At 32.7% G+C, this 20189-nt stretch overlaps 1 protein-coding gene across 2 annotated transcripts in view; it reads left to right on the top strand.

The window, feature by feature from the left end:
- LOC113493220 (alpha-tocopherol transfer protein-like) overlaps nucleotides 1–20189 on the top strand; it is a 28020-nt gene that overhangs the window by 1248 nt on the left and 6583 nt on the right. The window contains exons 1-2 of one of the 2 annotated variants that reach the window (XM_026871087.1): nucleotides 12851–13315; nucleotides 17323–17502. In XM_026871087.1, the coding sequence (XP_026726888.1) occupies nucleotides 13306–13315; nucleotides 17323–17502 (190 nt within the window). In that variant the 5' untranslated portion in view covers nucleotides 12851–13305. Of the gene's footprint in view, nucleotides 1–12850; nucleotides 13316–17322; nucleotides 17503–20189 lie in introns of those variants that run through there. The other variant, XM_026871086.1, reaches the window with a different exon arrangement.

Raw genomic sequence — 20189 nt, 5'->3', positions numbered from 1 at the left:
CTGTGCTAAAAAACATACAGAAAAATACAAAGGCATTAAGAAATTCTTCCTTTATTAAGTCCGTTGAAAACGAAAATATTTATGTGTTCATATTTTCTTTGATTAAAATCCGAACTATGCTTACGGAATGCGTAAACAGCTGTTAACCATGTCATTGTTATAAAACCTCATTCATTAACTAACTTACAAAAAAATAATACAACAATAGGTTAAAATATTGCGTTTTAATGTCTGGTATCTAGAGTATTTATCACATTTTATTGTTACTGAGCTACCTGCTAATACATGTCATTATAGTTTTATGTTATTGCAAATGAGAATGATAAAATGGCCTTCATTACCTATATCAATAACAGAAACAATAACAAATTGTTTTTATTCCGTTTTATATTAATACAATACATCTATAACAGATCGTTTGTCCTTCAGAGGACGAAAATTTTAGCATAAACAAGGAATTCCACACTTGTATACGGTAACTCTCACCAAAACTGCTTTGAAGTCACAGACCAATAACAACAGTTAATACTTATGGCACTTTTCTTAAAGATTTTAGTTCAAATTGTTTAAATTTCGTCCGTAAAGTTCGTAAAGTTAAATTAATTTCATACGCACCTACAGCAATTTAATTGTAACCTTATATTCGTTTCCCGAAATATCCGTATACTTCTTCAGCATTTCCCAGTCTACATAGACTAAAAATACATATATTTAGTTCTTTATGTACGACATCCATGTCGTACATAATAAATCAATAAAAAACCTGTAAAGGCACGTGCAGACACGTTACACAAAAGCCAATTCACGGTCGGTCATCTTACACAATTATTATGTAAATCCTTAATAACTTTGAGTGGCATAAAATCTTTCCGATGATACTGCAATATCCCATTAAAATCTTCCACAGAGATAATTCCTTGTGAAATACAGTATTCAGTTGAATCGGCAAAGACTGGACGCTGATCACAATATACATTTTTATTGAGAAAGAGGTACATAACGAGACATAAACAAATAAGAAGTAAAATGATCGTGTCTAGCAGCGCTTTGTCGATAATTGACATTCCATTAATTTCCGCATCTTTTTTTCCTTTTAAAAAAAGTTAACCGTTACGCTGTTTGAATACACAGCCTTGGCAAGCAGGATGTTTAACAAAGGAATTAGTAAAAAAATAAAATAAAAACATTTTTTTAATCATTTTAAATGAGTTCAGGGGTGCGGTTGGGTAAGTGTAACAGCGAACTTAGTGGAAAGGACCTCTGTACTCGATTCTGCGTTATTTACGTAAAACAATTAATCTGAGTCAGTACGAGGTTAACGGTCAAGTCCATCACTTTTAATTTATTTTCCATACTTTATAAGTTATGACAACCTACTTTAACTGATACATTTTATTGTGAAATTGCTTTAAAAAAACAATAAAAATGAGAATTATTGTAATGTCATTTTTAAATTCTATATTCTGTATCCACCAGTTTTTCTTTTTTAACATTTCACCAATTTTCTCTAAAAAATATTTGCTTCTTTAATGTAGTATCTCAAATCAATAAACTCAATAAAGCCCTCCACATCCACACATGCTTACAAGTTAGTCAGTTCATAATAATGCACTTTGTATACATGTATGCGGTGACAGTGTACTCTTCACACTTAAGTGTGGTAAAAACTAATGCATAATAAATTGAGGAAGTGTCCTGCACTCGCGCATGTATTGGTTACGGTACTCGTGTGATATAGGGCTTCGTTTGATATTAAATTTATTTGCTCGACTCGTATAAGTGTAGGTAGAAAAGGTTTACGTTGGTGGTTATCATATGTATCACAGGCGTTGGAAATAGATTAAGATAAGACCTAGGCAACTAAGATTTTTTTTATTTTTGAAACCACGATGAACAGCTAAATTTTGTCTATTTGTATCTTCCACTTGGCCCAGGAGAAAGCATCGTTGAGCGGTTTGGGAAGGCACAATGGAATAAATATAAAATATCATGTTGTCTTTTTATGGTCCACTGGAATACTGAGAAAAATGATAATTAATTCAAAAACAGAAAGAAAGAATGTCCTTGTCCTTTTAACATAATATTATTTACTTATAGAGCACAAAAACGTCCCAAAAAAGGTTTTATAAATATGGAGACCGAAGTTCATACGTCATCCGAATGTCATTCACCCTGAAAGTACTACCACCACACAAGACTGGTTGGAATAGTGACATGACATGGAATCGTTTATGGGGAATTTCCAACTAGCTCAACTTGACTTTAAATTGTAATTACAGCTTTAAATCTGAATCCAATTACCATTTCGAAGAAACTATTTAAAATGTCACAACAACAGAAATTTTAATGCTTTTTTTGGCCTGCTGAAACGTAAATTAGTTTTGAGTCAGCCTTAATTTAAGTCTCTTGAAAAATACAAGTGCGTTGTAGTGATAGATTAAAATGACTTACGAAAAACAAATTTAAAAAGTCAAAGTACATTTTCAAGTTATTGTACATGGGTTAACTTTGGTCACCGTTATCGGCCTTCGTGCCAATTACTTTTTAAAAACCTATCACTTTACAGACTATTTTTAAACTTATTTCATTATTTAGTTTAAACCTTCGTGAAGAAATCGCTAAGTTGTGACACTCCATTTATCGAAAAAAGTTTACATTACATTCTGGTGACCTACTTTATATTACCTGTAATGAAAAATAAATGACTGCAACAGTTGCTACACAGAATCGCAGAATCCTGTCGTTTTTGTATGAAGCAAGGTGCGAGATATAAGGCAAAACATCATTATAGTGCAATATCGCTAATGTTATATAGATTTTCGTCTTGCGTCAATTCGAATCTATGTTCTACAACATACAAACCATTTGGAAAAGGTGTCACCACTTGAGTAAATGCGGTCGTAAAGTTTATAGGTTTTTTTCCATAGTTTATGACATTTAATAAAGCTCTTGTTTTCTTCTTTACATAAAAAAAACTCTTGATTCTGCTTTCTCATAAGAGACCTAATGGCACAAACGTCAGATGGAATCAGGTTTATTTTTTATTCAAATGGAAATACATAAATTATGACCTAAATATAATTTAGAACTGACAATATTGCTAAACGACGAAAAACTTAAAGCTGAAAACCGGGATTATTCTACTTCTACCGTAGTATTACCGTAATTATATGCAAGGATTATTACTATTACCTAAGTCTATCTGCCAAGGATACACAAGAAAAGTACGGCCTTTTTACAGTCTAATAACCGCGTATTAACATATTGAAATTGCAAGGAATAGCTTGCAAATGTATTTTAACTTGTTTTTAATAGTTGTGCAGTTCACATAGTCCTTGTTAAGTTTAAAGCCTTCAATATTAGCAGTTAGTTCACCTTCAAGTGAAGGTTTCCTACCTTCTAGTGGGGTATCGACCACAATACTGTATTTAATATACTTAGCTAAGGTGTAGGATAAATAGAAATCAGAATTTAAATAGACATACACTTTATTTTCACTACACAGGCAAGTCCAATGTTTAGTAACAACTAACATCATTTGTTAATTTCATCTATCATTTCTCATATCATTATTTTTTTTGCAATAGATACGTATAGTATGTTGACATATCGACTGTTAAGATAAATGCCTGGTCCTACATCACGACGCAACAAAAAAATAATAAAAAAGGAAATGTATTTCGAGCCAGTAAACAGCTTTAACAGCTGCCTACCAAGGTGTTGTTTATAAAAAGAGACCTTTTTAAATATAATTCAAGATAGTTATTAAACATTGTATACCATTATGTGATAATATCGTGTCTTGCATCCCCCTCGGTCTTTAACAGAGTATACTGAATATACATATTACTAAACAAGCTGCGAAACTTACTATGTTTTTTTTATAAATATTAAAACCTTTTTAAACAATACCTCCTAAAAAAATACTTTAGACAAATGATCATCATATTAAAATGGAACAGGACTAAACATTGATAATAACTGGCCAGATGGACAGCAATGCGACGTCGACCTACTTTTTAGATAAAAGGCATACACAATACAAACATAGAGGCGTAATGTGGCGCTATCGATATCACTCGCAATTTCAAACCGACCACATTTGACCTCATTTTGTAATCATTTTGACAAGCAGACGATCTATTTACTATGAAAAATAATGTTATGGAGGACGTAATAGACAGAAGAAACTGTACAACACAGTAAGACTTTGATTTTTGTGATAACATCGATAATGATATTTAATATGACATAACCCATGACTTGAAAAGATTTTGACTTTGTTTTAGTAATTGAATCCCTACTTCCCTACTAATATTATAAATGCGAAAGTAACTCTGTTTGTCTGTCTATCTATCTGTCTGTCTGTCTGTCTGTTTGTTACGCTTTGACGTCTAAACCACTGAACTGATTTTAATGAAATTTAGTACAGAGATAGAGTTGACCTTAAGAAAGAACATAGAATAGTTTTAATCCCGGATTTTTGAACAGTTCTCTTGGAAACGCGATATAACCGACCTCGACGCGGGCGAATCCCCGGGCGAATCCCCGGGCGAAAAGCTAGTATTTTATAATATTTGAAAACCGCAACTAAGTCTGCCGTCTCTACATAGTCTATACTGTTTCAATATTGACATTAATTATATACAGATTCTGCTTAAAGAAAACAATAAAAACATGAATATTCAAACACAAACACAGAATCATTTAACAACATTTATCAAATGCGATGTTATATCGAATCAATACTGAATTCCGTTTGTCTGTTACGTAAATAAAATAGTAAAACTACATATTGATAGCCATAAATAACGTGAATAATACTGTCTAAGCCAGACGTAAAAAGCATGCACGAGTGTAAACCGAAAATAAACTAATCGATAAAGATAATGAAACTTGTGTGTCTGAGGAACGATTGAAACTCTTTAAATAAACATTTGAAAATATTTTTGCGGTAATAAAAAGTTAATACTGATACAAAAGAAAGTTTAACTTTTGATGATACTAAAGGACTTGTACTACTTGTAGGTTTGTTGAATGTCCTAATTTAAGGATCGCCATCTAGTCTCAAACTAAGCAAAACTTGCCTTATGTGTACTAGACGTCTGATAAGTCATATATTTCTAAATACATACATAATATAGATAAATTCAACACACAAGTATTTTACCTGGGCGGGAATCGAACCCTACGAAATCCGGTATAGCAGTCAGGGTCACTAACTACTAGACCAAAAGACCAGTCTAAACTATGTATGAGATACAGTCTCGTGACAGTGTGGGACAATCCCACAGACAGCGGTGCCTCAGCAATAGGGTTTCATTTTTGCCCTCAGGGCAAGACCCTAAAAATAATGTAAACTGTTTGTTCTTCGTAAAACTAGTCTTAACATAGTACAAACGTATGTATAAAGACATAATAAATTATCGACACATTTACTTAGATCAAAGTGACAGATAAATTGAAGTTCATTGTAACACGTTCATTTAATTTCTGTCATTAAACATTCAATCCATTACCTGCCACGTACCTACTTATTTTATCACACATAAACATCACGACAAAATTGCTGTCATTAGGAAACTTTTACCTGTTTTTACGTTATATTTTACTTAACTTGATTGATTAAATATATTATATAAAAAATATATATTTAGTATACGATATAAAATAATATTATTAGTGGACAGTTTTGTTACGCCCCTCTTAAAAACTAACCTCATTTGATAAAAAAGTAGGTTTCTGGAAGTGGCAAGTAGATGCAATACGAATTAGTGTAAAAAACATAACTGATTAAATTAGCGAATTATATGAAGACCCCTTTTGGAGCCCATAGACTGCGAAATATTGGCAGTATAATTCTTTTTTACGTTTCGTTTGCGGTCATGATAAACAAAACCTCTTAGCATAAGATGAACAGTGGACTGAACAACATTTTTTTTTTCCGGAAAGGCGTTTAAACAATTTTATATGCTTTGAAACAGTTTTTCAGATATACTGCTAGCGAAGTGACGCAGGTTTGATTCCCGAGTGGGGCAAGTATTTGTGTGATTCACGAATGCTTTTTCCGAGTCTGGGTGTCTCTGTCTCTGTATGACAAACTGAGGCGTTTATACACATTGAAAAATATGAATAATGATAAGACCTGTGACAGTTATAATTGTGGCTTCAATCCATATTTGTTTCATGGCATAAGTAGGTCATAACAACCATACATTATCTGTCATTGCTCAAGTAAACCTGAACTTTAAGAGGTTATCGGAAAGTAGAACATTGCTTGACCCTGCCATTTATTTACGTAAAAAGAGGTTAATTGTGAATCTTTGCACTTAATTTCAAAAGAAAAAGATTTACTTTTGGGTAACATTTATTTTGGGTGACAATGAGAACATAAAGCTTAATTATCGTTTATGTAGAGCTCTCAAACCAAATGAAGATTATGAAATATCTAAATATGAAGAACACTAGAATTAATGATTTGATTATTTGTTGTGCGATATATTTTAATGAAATTTAAATAAATACAAAGAAATTTACCAATTGAATGTAAACAATTATTCACTTTAGTGATAAAACATGTTAAATAGCTTACAAAACTTTTAAATCCTTATCATTAATTTTCAATATCAGTTATTGTCATCTTAGCATGCAATACATTTATCATAAGCACGTCTGATAAAACAAAGCTTCTTTGATATCGATAACAATTACTAAAACATCATCAAATCAAAAACTACGTGTCAAAAGCCAAAAAGATGTAGCCAAACTCACAAGATAAAAAATGCCTCCTTTATCTTTCAAATCGATCTCAAAGTTACTCAATACTACAATGAATTGATATCGATGATGATTGCAATCCTGCGGTTATGTCAGAAAAGTCACGTCCGTATATAAATTAACAATGAGATAAAAAAATAAAAGAGTTTGGAAATCACTGACATCAGCGATCCTTCATATCATTGAAATAAATGTATAGCTTCTTATTTTGTAGCTGTTAATTGTATATTAAAGTTTACTTTTTGAAATAATTGTCCTTTGTTAATGATAATTTTTGTTAAGTATAAAAAAATACTAGTTACTACTATTAACATCACATATGGTCAGTACTTTCAGCACTTTTCACGCTCTAGGGACCGCTATTGTACGTAGGAGCTTGTTAAAATTTAATAAAGTACAGCATATTTAAATATGTATTTTTCACATGCTGCATGCTTGAAGTTATTGTCACAGTGTACTCACTGAATAATTGCTGTGCTCGACTTGGCGTGACCACTGCCACGCCTCCAGATCAAATTTCACATAAGCTGAACATATCTCATGATAAGTTACAATAGTAACTTTATAATTAATCTATATAATATGTATACGTTAAGAGGGTAAAAACATATGTTTAGTCTGTCAGACAGATTTCCAAAAAATATAGGATACGTATAGTCCCTTACCTCCTATACCTACCTTTTATCTCGTAAAAACAAATGAAGGGGATACAGAGAAAATCTCGTGTGACGTCACTTGCTACTATAAATTTCATCATCTGATGTGATAAAATGACAAAATACGTATTTTCTAAAAATCTCTTCGGACTATTAGATTTTTTAGTCGATTTCTATTAATTAATACTATAATCTATCTACAATTGCGAAATACTTTAATTCTTATTCACGTCAGTCCTTATACCCTTGGGCTATGCTTGGACGTGATATGTATGCAGCAGGTGTATCTATTTGACTTAACAATTAATCAAAATAAAAGACGTGTTCGTTTTAGCCAAGGTCTCATTTAGTATGCAAAAGATTAAGTTTCGTTTAGGGCAAAGTCCGATATAATTGATATTTAAAAAATATTATAGGTACATAGATAGAAATATAGATTAATTGATAGATATTTTTATGCTTGATTTTTGCGCCCGCAGCGAGGAAGAAATGTAAAGTGTTTTCTTTACCTTTCCTATTTACTTCGTCGACTAATTGTTTCAAGAAATCAAGTACTTACATTAAATTGTTTCCTTTTAACGTTGGCTTCAACATCTTTGTGGATTTTTTAATATTTTTGCAGACCCTTAAGACTTACCTACTATTATTTTTAAATAATAAATATAATCTCGTGACCATTGTAGTATTTAGCAGATTTTTAAGTTATTTAATCTTAATTTATAGTCAGCAGCTTAGTCAAAAAGTCGAAAGACTATTTCAAAATAGTCAACAATATTGGTAGGTATTTAATATTTTAAGTAGGATTATTTTCTTTAAGTAAATAAGTATTGAAAAACCTTGTAACTTATTTTGCTGTTCTTACGACGCATTTATGTTAATGTTGTCTGTCTGCCTGCGTGTAAAAGCGGATTCTATTTCAATAAACCTCCTTACTATATAACCTTGACCTTCTCTTCTCCGTATATATAATTCTGTATGTCATTCGGTTTAGGACTTAAATTCCTTTACTCAACTATTTTATATGTATAGCTTAACTGAGATTATATAATTCTCAATGATACTAAACAAAACTCGCCGAATTGTTGAACTTAAATATACCGTTCCAACTACTCTAAATTCATCTTAAAAGGCATAAGAAATAATGTTATGTAAAATCAAATTATTTTGAGACGACCGTTATAACTATCCTTGCTTATCTGTTTTCGTTTTATTATAGTTAAATGAAGGCCTTCGGTATGGTCTCGTGTGCCCTCCATTTTCCTTAAGCCCAGACAGTTCAAACAGTGTGCAAAAAATACAATAGTGAGGTTTTACGACGCGTACGACGCCTAAACAGCTTGTGTCCTTGACAACTCACAAAAAAAACAGCCGACTGTATAAGTCAGTATAATAAAAAAAAATTGTGAATAAATCAAAGAAATACTTCGATGAACATTGAATTCAATGATACAATTTTAGTACATAGTGAGTAGTTCATTAAAGTAATCTCTTTGTTAACTACCTGAAGCTAAAAGCGGCTTAAAGAATGTTGTACATAATATATGTGATGTCATCAAGTATTTTACTCGAGAAATAAGTAAAATAACTGGCCGCTATTAATGTACAGTTTTGTTTGTTTATGACGCGGTAAGTGGATGCAAGCACGCATTGACGCAAACACATGCAAATGCATTCACACATAAACACAACAAAATATAAACATAAAACATATTACTTTTTAACTTTTGTCGAACCTATTCATAGAACTACAAGTTGAGTTTTGAGAAAGACGTTACCTCCGTGAGGGCCTACCTCTATCTCCTAAAGTAAGACAAGTGCAGTTGCGCCGAGAAGAAGAAAGACGGCACTATGCGCTATTTGATGCGATATCTCGTTTCAACAACTCGTATCCTCTCTGACTCTGCTACCTTGACGGTCAGTAACCCACACTACCATGTTCATGACTGCAAGGATGGCCGAAGTTGACGTTACCACGCCGAACCCACTTGTAGGACAAGTGTTTGTGTGATCCACGAATGTTCGTCCCGCGTCTGGGTGTCTTTGTGCATGTGAATTTAATGTTTATAAAAACCCCAAAGCCGAGGATTACTCTTAAGCACGGGAGTCGCTTTTTTTAACTAAAAAGCACTGCTATTTTTAATTTTGCCGAATAAGCGAAGACTACAAATGAATTAAATATGTGGGTCTTGCTAATCATTGGCAAGGTGGACTCAAGGTCCAAGAGTAGGTATGTGCATTGCATTTCAAATATCTGAAGAATTAGAATTAGGTACAGACTGATGTTTTGGTAAAACTTTTCTGACAACGTGTAAACTGTGACGGTGACTGTGATATATAATAGCTTTCAAAGTAATATATTAACCATAGTGTAAGGATAATTTATTTTCATTGCAAACATGCAATGTAAATAACATTTAAGTTTTGACATCTCCGCATAGAAATAATAATATAAAAACTAATAACTATTTCTAGATTACTAAGTAGTAATTAAAAATCCATTGTTAGGATGAAGTTACATTCTTTCTCTGTAATTAAGTCGGCATATAATTGATAGACCATCGACCATCTGTTGTTTTAATTACAATTGCATGCCTACTCTACGCTAGATAGCATCCAATTAGTCATTGATGTGTGGTCAAAGTGCGCATGCGCGGGACCTACATCAACGCTAACAGGACCGTTCTTATCCATTACCGATAGACCTATCCTGTTGCCTGTCAATATTCATATTTCAATGATGATACGATATTAAACATTCATTTTGAACTAAATTAAAATTTTATTGATTTTACCTTTTGTTAAAAGTAATTAATTTAAATTAAATTGAAAGTTATTATCGATCTCTCCTTTATTCAATCGCAGTCTTTAACATTACACCTCAACACTTGAACTTTGTAGCTCAATACCATACCGACTCTACTACCAGTTTTTGATCTTTATTGCATCGGGGTGAATCTCCAAGAAACGAGGATTGACTGTTGGAATTCTGAAGGAAAGGTTCATCAAAGAAAAAAAGCCTTCTAAATGCCTCATTTTTTATACAAACTTTAAATCTTCGCAACAAATATAGCACTTAGATACCATTTCTAGGGCTCTCTCTAAACTGACGTCATCTCTTAATTTTCTCTGACCCTTGCTTGTCCTATACCATACTTGCAAGATAGTGTGCGATAAAATTTATTTTTAACCTAGACAATGACCCATTAATTTGTTTGCAGTACCTGTTTTCGTATTGCAAACACGTGCAATCGTTCATTAACCTATCGTTTTGGCCGGTTCCCAACCATACGTAAGAAGTCTTCTCTGAAATGTGACGAAGTTCCTCATGTGGTGCTATCACCCTCTTGTGAACTTGGAGAACTGTTTTGGCTACCCCAAGACGTTCATCACAACAATTTAACAGTTCTGGGACGTCGATCCACACAACACATGTTAGATCGCATTTCTCATAGACCTTTTATTTACTTACATCTCAATAATTTCCCTGCGGATTGATTGACCGTTTCTCTTAGACATATCAGACTAAGGCAGGCTTCGTTCGCTATTGCTGAAGATCCTGGTTTGGCGGTTTGTCCAATAAAAACTGCCATGCTTATTGCAAATTTCTATAATTTGCAAATACTAAATAATACATAACTTTATGTATTCTACAAACGGTAATATATATTTTACTACCGATAGACCTATATATAGGTATATGCATAATGATTATTTACCATACTAGTATACCTTACGGCCTATTAAAAAATGACTCAGACTGATGTAATATAAATACACTATAATACATATACATATTATAATTTGTATTTTTTTAATACCTATATCAAAGCCAAGGATTCCTTTCACGAACCAGTTTTTTTTTTTGACCCTGAAAAGACTTATAGCCAAACATTAATTTTAAAATGATCGAATTATGCGTTTATAATATTTATGTTGTTTGTTTCATTATTGAATTCACTTTAACCTGTAAGGTAAATATTCACAAAAGACGTCAGATTGTTCTTCCTGAAACTGATTAAGTAATACTTAAAAGGTTTTCTTCTCTTTTTCCTGTTTGCCCTATGACAGTGGCGTAATAGAGATATTCTCTTAGCAAGTGGCCGTAGTGTTTAATAAAATAAGTTGATAAATTCGTGCGATTTCTAAAGCTGTGAACGTGGATTATTAGAAAAGGAGACTTATAGAGATGTTTTGCACGTTATATGTACGTATGTACATAACAAATTTAAAAAACGAATATTTAGGACACGAGTTGCAACAAAGTGATCTTTTTGTAAAAAAAGAGGTCAAAGTCCATATTCGTTTGGAGATAGTATCTAAATAGGTTGGTTTTGGCTAACCAACGTCTAGATGACGTTAGTACACGTAACCGGGATAGATTTGGCGAAGAGTGGCAAGCACGGCGCGCGGCGCGGTTGCCAAGTGATGTTACTCACTACTTAGTAGTAAGTGCTATAAGGATACGAAGACAACACACGTGTGAAATACCTGCGTAGTTATTTATTAAATACCATTAATCATACATTAATAAGCATCTATATTGCTTGTTGGTAAAGAAAAAAATTATGTTTTGATGCAAATTGAGATACCGTTTTGTCCTAAATAATAAGGACATTTCGTGATAGAGCTTTCATTCCAAATGATTATTAATTAAGCTGAAAATATTTTTACTTAACTAAAGGTAAACTGCCGGTAGATTTTACACAGTAAACATTATTTTAGTTCCATCTATCGTACAGTGGCGTTGACTTAATATTCTCTACCAAACCAGTTAGGTACAGGTAAGTAAGCATAACACATTTACTTAATAATGCTACTTGATACTAGATGGCGCTAGCTCTGACAGTAAAATTAACTACAACATAAGTATTATAAACTAAAAATAAACTTATTGCTGTAATTTAATATTAACAGCAAGAGTTAATTGTTTGTAATCGTTCCTAATAAACGAGATAATAACAAGTTTCAAACATAAGAATTTATTTATCTACAATTAAATATCGATTTTCATTTTATTTGATGAACGTATTCTTCGCGCGTAGCCCTGTGGTTATAGGTCATGCCTAGTCATATACCAACTACTAGGTATGCGTTCGGTGAGCTGCGGATGCCACCTGTCCAAGTTAGAAACAAACATTTGTGCGTTCTTCAAATGTTTGTACCTAGATGTTCTTTGTAGTCACCACATCAATAAGCAGTTGTTAAACTCCAGCAATAGAATAATATAAGCAATAGAATGTTTAGCTATCAAGGTTTATGACATGATGGGTGGTGATAGACGAAAGCACAAAGCGGAGCCTATTCTGTATTAATATACTTATATAAACCGCCCTTTAAGCCCTAAAAAATATTTTTAATGAAGGTAATATAAGGCGATTTCTTTTTAACAAGTTTTATCCATTTTGGAAATTGGTTGCAAAAATGCTTCAAAGCTGCAAAATCCTATAATTTTCCACTATCATTACACATAATCCAATGAACAGTTCCAATGGCCGCGTGTATAATCGGGAAATGTTTGCCTCGCTCCAATACCCTGAACTGTTTTACGGCCTAATAGACTCCAAGCCACCGCCGATCGTGACGTCAGCTCTCATTCATGACCAACACTTTCACAACCATCAATTTATAATAACCTCCCATCTCCCTAATATACCAGAACATTGAATAGATAACGGGTAGTTATAGTTTCGTAGGTGAGCAAACTTGACGCTAAATCTGAAGTACTATTACAACTTATTGAATAGCCCAAAGTCGGTCGGTCAGTCGTGTGGTTAGACGCTTACTGCGACGTCGTATTGTGAATCGTATCCTCTAAGTGTTTTAAATACATCGATTAGTTAACTTACTACAATAACAAGAAATATACGCAACAATGGTGAAAAGTGAGTAAATTTAACATTGCTTTGAATAATAATTTTTATTTTAACATACAATTCGAACGTGTTAAATAATTATAATAGACACGCGGTCTCTATTCGTAATGAGAGCATTGATTTGTGATTTATTTCCTCAAACGGCATTATGCGATCGAGAGCATTTTTTCTAAATAACCGATTACTCGCATATTTTGAAGGTTGATTTATAAAAATAAACTGCAGGTACATGTTTTCGTTTGTCAAGTGCATTCTCTTTTATTACTGTTCTTATGTTATTTTTACTATTGTGTATTATTACATATTCAAGAATATATTTACTATTATTACATTAAATTCCTGTAAGCAGCTATTTCTGCCTGTATTTTGTGTTCTTTGTTTATATCTTGAATGTGGTTTACAAATATCTTTATAAACCGTTCGTCCGATCGTTTGTCCGATCGTTTGTTGTCATTTAAAGTACGATAAACATAATGGCTAAGTATTTTAATAATGAACTGTTCAACAAAAATAAATTATAAATTATAATGATTTATTTTTCAATCAATAAATTAATTTACATACAAGGGAAATAACTCAGCCGAGGTACCCACATAATGCAATCATCATTTTTACACACGTAGGGATTATAAATATTGTCGACGGATAGTTTAGATGGTTTGTAAAATGACTTATAAACACACTTTTATATAAAGGATTGCTAATACATATTATGACCTATTTTGACCCTCTCGTCTTGGCTCAATTGCAGCTAAAGCAAAAGATAGCTATTTCCCGCTTCGTTTACTTTTGAGTTTAAAAAGTCGAAAAATTATTTTATTATAAGGTCAATCATTATGTTACACTATTAAAGTATTCCTACTTACTACGCTTAATTTCAATACAACTCTGTGTAAAATATTTCTTCTTTTGCCATTCTTGTTTTTGTTGCCTACACCTAGAAGCACAGACAACATTCACTTGATAAAAGATAAAAAAATATGTTTTTTAATGAACGAGGTACACAACACTCAAACATTACACATTGATTTTTATTTTAGTAATAGTTAATGTAGTTGAAATGAGAACAACATGATGTAGAAATCTAACCATTATCTATTAATTGAGATCATATTTCACGGTCATGATAAATTTAGCAATTAAGTGCTTTACATGCGATATTTTTCAATGCACTGAACGAATCGAATGTGCCAGTTACTTAAATGTGTAGTACGTTTAGTTTTTATAAACCATAATCTAACATGTTCAGGCTATGGCTACGATCTCTTAAAGTAAAATAGTTGAAGATAAACAAGAATCTTTTAGCCTTTGTCTCATGGAGTCAGTCACCGTTGACTTACAAACATCTTTTTCTTTTTTTTACTGATTTGGACGTCAATGCTATTTCATATTAGTCAGGGGTGTTAAGTGCATCAGCAAAGCCTCTTTGGTATAATAATAATATATGAATATCTACATATATAAAAAAGAACATTTCCGTGTATAGAGCAGGGTCTTTCCATCCTCGCAAATATAAATAATATGTCAATTCGTTAAGTTTATACCTAGTTGATGATTTCAAAATATTGTACAAGTATATATGAGTCACACATGAATCACACATGGCATTGATACAAATGTTTGGTTTCTAAATACGTAGGTGGTACTCAAAACTACTAGACCGATCTCAATACAATTATACTTCTGGATTTCGTAATATATTGCAATGTTTGCAAATTAAATGATACAAGGTAGCAGTTCACCTAAACTGCTTATTTAAAATGGAATATTTCTAACTAGAAATATTATTTCGTCCATCTTTATCTTCAGAAGCGTTTTTCTAACACTCCGTAGATCTATGTGCTGTGTCTTTGTTTTGATCCATGATATAATATAATCTCAATTATCCGTCATATTTACTTATGCTTATGTAAACGACAAACGGAGAAGCTTCCGGTTCCACCAAAAACCATTGTTTACTGTTTCCACTATTAAGTGAAATGAACGTGTCATGATAAATATCAACATTTATGAAAGCATGTAAATCTCGTAGAATAATATAATAAACATTACATTACTATAATAATAAGTCCGACTCGCTACCCCGCCGCATCGGCTTATGATTAAGGACTTCGGTTTGGTCCGATACTAATCGGCCTATACCGATATCTACGCGTTAAAAATAAATAAATATTACTATTTGTCAGATGTAGGTACATACATTCATATTTCCTCAAAGATCTACTGATTGTAATGCACTATGTTCGTATTTTTTAAGACTTTAGCAGGTTTCATAGTTTTTAATCCAGACTATTGGAATTTGCAGTAAACTACATAATAACGAATCTGTTGTTATCTATAAATTAGATAAAGTATCGGAGAATTAAACAAACTCTGTGCAATTGCTGTTAAAATTATAAACATTCGTACTAGATTATTTTTAGAACCAAATTATGTATGCAAGTCTTCTCTTGTAGTATTTAAAAATAATTCAAGATTTCCGCCAAAAATAAAAAATAGCATATGATCTATAATTTATAATTATGGTTCTTTACCAAAGGGCAAAAAGGCCCCGCTGTCTATCTGTCAGTGTTACATCTGTTTTGCTGTCTGTCGTTCCGTATGTCACCAGGCTGTGTCTTATGAACATTTATAGCTAGAAAGGTACTTGACCAGTTTTAATCAAGCTACAACTACCTTTAACATAGGTATCTCTACATGTGAATGACTCTATTAAAATACTCGAAATCTACGAATAGCGCAATTGAGGAATTTAATCATTGTTTCGTGAGGGGTTTCACAAACATACAAATCACATGCACAAAGACACCCAGACGAAAAACGTTTGTCCTCTGCGGGGATCGAACCCACGACTCGTCGCGCGGTTTGGCATGATGACACGTACGACACGTAGTACTATTCCATATTCTATGATCTGACGCAAATAAGATGATTTAATTAATTATTGGTTTCCGTCACTCGTGTTATACAATAATTCCATTCATAACTCGGCAACTAGTTTTCGTATCTATGTTCTTGTCTATTTTAACGATTTCGATACAATTCTAGAGATCATTGACCTACATTGTGAATGTCAGTGTTTAATTAAAGGAATATTCCAAATCCATTAATTCTAAATTAAGTATACTTTGTTTTCAACTGACGAAATCAATAGTAAACACAATTGAAGTCATTATTGATTTAGTTTATAAACAAGGCTAGCTGTTGCCCGCGACTTCGTCCCCGTGGGTAGAAGAGATAAGTTATGATTTACATATACCTGCCGTTTTTTTTCACATTTTCCATTGTATCTTCGGTCCTATTAGTCGCAGCGCGATGGTTTATAGCCTTAAGCCTTCCTCGTTGAATGGTCTTTTCAAAACAAAAAGATTTTTTCAATTTGGACCAGTAGTTCCTGAGATTAGCGCGTTCAAACAAACATACAAACAAACTCTTCAGCTTTATAGTTTAGTATAGAGTATAGATTAGGATTATTTTTTTCATTTGAGTACATCACTAATTTTGACTGTTTTTAAACTAAAAATAGTCGAGAACTTATATTAAATTTAAACATGAATATGAATAAATACATCTAAGTGCTATACTTCTAAACTACTTACTCGATTTCAATCAAATTGGCACACCGTGTGCAGCTTGATCCAACTTGAAAGATATCATTACTTACATCTTAATTTGTAGTGGCTATATGATATGTCTGCAAGTTATTTATCTATAACCCACCTTCCTAATTACTACGGAGTCGACATCGCGGGTAACAGCTAGTATTATCTAGAAATGGGGAAAGTGGTGGTTATTTTGAGAAGTCAATACCGGCTCAACCGACCGTGTTTCAAATTCTGAAAACAAATGCATATGTGCAGCAGAATTGAGCCCTAGCAATTGGACTGTGGACTCCACCTTCTTTCCTATATCTTTGGACATTACCCTATATAACACAACCGCTGTAGATGAATTCTTACTAATGTCAAATTAAACTTAATTGTCACAATAATAAAGTTATTTTTCCTCTGTTCCAGTATCACAGCACATGCTGACAGACCTGGACAAGATCCCAGGGGTGCAGCTCGGAGACTTTCTCCTGCAGTTCGAACTTGATGAGCCGCGGGAGTCGGTTCGAGAGATCGCCAGGAAGGAGCTCAGAGAAACTCCTGAGATCGTCAAACCAGCGATAGAAGAACTCAGAAGATTACTTGAAGGTAAATTATCAAATTATTACATATTTAATATTGAAAATGCATATGAAGAGTGTAAGAGAGGGTATGGAGGCGAAAAGATGGTTTTCAAGGCACTGATAAATAGCCTTAAAGAGATTAAAATTGAATGGTTCCTTTAAAGTGTAACGATATGTATAAGTGTCTAAGGAATGAGAATGGAACAAAAAAACAATGTTACAAAAAAGAAGACAGCGCAATTTCCTCTCATAATCAGTACTAGTATATCTAATTACAAAACATTTGAATGTTAAATGACCTTACCATGTATGAAGACACAGAAGTACATATAAATGCAGAATAACATATTCTTTAAAAGTGCGCTTTGAAATAACCTTTAGAATAAGGTATTAATATCAGTATTACAATGAAAATCAAAATTGAATTCCAATAATACTTTTTAACAACTAAACATACCACCGTCATTTAATAAAAACTACTAAGCTTAACTTGATGCAACTTTTTTGAGACCTAATGTTTCATTTCACGTAAAACTAAAAATAATTATAATCAACAATTTCGTTCATCCAGTACCTACAAAGTATGAGGTAATAAACAAAACATAAAGGACCTTCTCCTTTCGTCGGTTGAAAACAACACCGAGTTTACTTCACTTAATATTCGTGTTTTGTTCACTGCATTATTATTCCAATCATTAACCTAATCTCAATGTTCATATTTGTACCTACAAATAGAACTGAATTAGCATAAGTTCGCGTATTAGGTGTTTACTATAAATTACGTCGAAGGTCACGTAATTATATCTACACTAATATTGTGAATAAATATGTGGAGTTTTTGTTTTATTGAACATCTCGATCTCAGAAACTACTGGCTCAAATTGAATAATCCTTAATTTAAATAAGACCATTTCAGACGTAGCCCTTTTGCAGGACGTTGTTTTTTCTATTAAAATACATTTCACCAATTATAGGCAAGGCTTTCTATGGAAAATAGAAAGCATTGCTAAACTGTCTCCCCAAAACGTCTCTAATTAGGAAAATTTAACACTTGATAAAAAAATTATTGATGACGCTACAATAGTGAGGTGTGGGACCGATCAGCTCAGCTAGTTAACAAAATAAATCCACTACTACTTTTGTAAAAATATGCAAATATGTGTTGCGCACCAATCCCTTTGTGTGACAATTCGTTAAGTAATTTGTGAATAATTTAAACTCGAGTTACATAGACCTTCGGATATAGTGAGCGGTAACGTTCAAATTTATTTAAATATCCAGAAGGGTAAAATCTGACACATGCCAATTATAATCCATTTTGAAATTGCTAATGGTAACCAAAATAAATGAACCTGATCTTTGTAAAAAATAACCTTCTTGATCTGTATACTTATAAGTTAGGTATATGAAATTGCAATTCATTATTTTATTTGCTTAATTAACTTCCTAGTTTCGTCTCACGTTCCGGTCAAGTGCGAGTCGCAAGACTTAGGGTTCTGTAACTGTTTAAATTGCACATGGTACATATATAGGTACATACATATGTCTCCGCTCACGGTTCATAAGATGCAGAAATATACTATTGATGACAGACGGAGAGACTTATACACGTACAGACATCGGAGCCTTAGTAGTTCTTTACTAGAGTTCTGTTTCTACCCTTTAGGTACAAAACCTTTGGAAGAGCTATGTAATAATCCAGGGTATCAGTAGCTCCATGGCAAATATCATCAATATGATATCGCGTTTAAACTGGTGGTATAGCTGTCAGGGTCACTAAACACTAGACCAACAGGCCAGTCAATTAAATCAAAGTAATTTATTTTTTAGTGGGAACAAATTATACCCTGTACTTGACAGGGTACAAAAAGTATGAATATATTTATTCCGTCAGTTGATGAAATCAAATAAAAAGTTAGTATGTAGTAATAGTTTTGGTTTTATCTGAACACTACAAAAGGTAAAGCAAGCGCTTTAACCGCATTCACAAGAAATGACTTCACGCACAGTTCCTATTCACTGTGCCTAAATAACTTTGATTTAATGAAAAAACGTAATAGCGTGTCCAGTACAATGTGGTGGACATAAAAGAAAAGAAAAGTTGTCAACAGCTTTTCTATTTAAACAAAAACGAAAGGAAAACAACAAAGTCCTAATACATACATACATAGGCGGAAATGGCCCAATGGAAAATAAAAAGATGTGTATCAGTATAATTATTACAAAACAAAGTACGTGTTTTATCGATGCTAAACAATGATAAATCATTTATCTCAGATTTTCCCAGAAGACAAAAGTGCAAGATCACTGATCTTTATTCTGCACGATCATCGCTTTGTATTACAATGACTGCGGTTATCACAGCTGTTTGATATATAATTAGTATTCATTTCCCTTTATTTACGAGTCTGGATTGTCACGTGTGTGAGACGAAAACCTAAAGTAATTTTATTGATACAGTATTAAAATCTTAGTGTATTATCGCTCGACGCTATGGGAATCACAGAATCACAGTTCGTCGTAGCTGCAGTCATGGTCAAAAGGCTGTTAAAGCTACCCTGAACCTAAGGGCTTCCATAGTGCGAAATATTTTCACATACTTTCTACAATTAAAAAAAAAATACTCGTTTCAATTGTGCCAAATATGCAAATGTATAAATGGCATATACATAGATAATAATTTTGGATAAATTTCGAATCGACAAATTCTTT

This window comes from Trichoplusia ni, chromosome 4, assembly GCF_003590095.1.
Source record: "Trichoplusia ni isolate ovarian cell line Hi5 chromosome 4, tn1, whole genome shotgun sequence".
In the NCBI taxonomy this organism is placed as follows: Eukaryota; Metazoa; Arthropoda; class Insecta; order Lepidoptera; family Noctuidae; genus Trichoplusia; species Trichoplusia ni.
The sequence above is the reverse complement of the archived record's forward strand: the minus strand, read 5'-3'. Positions and strand labels throughout refer to the sequence as shown.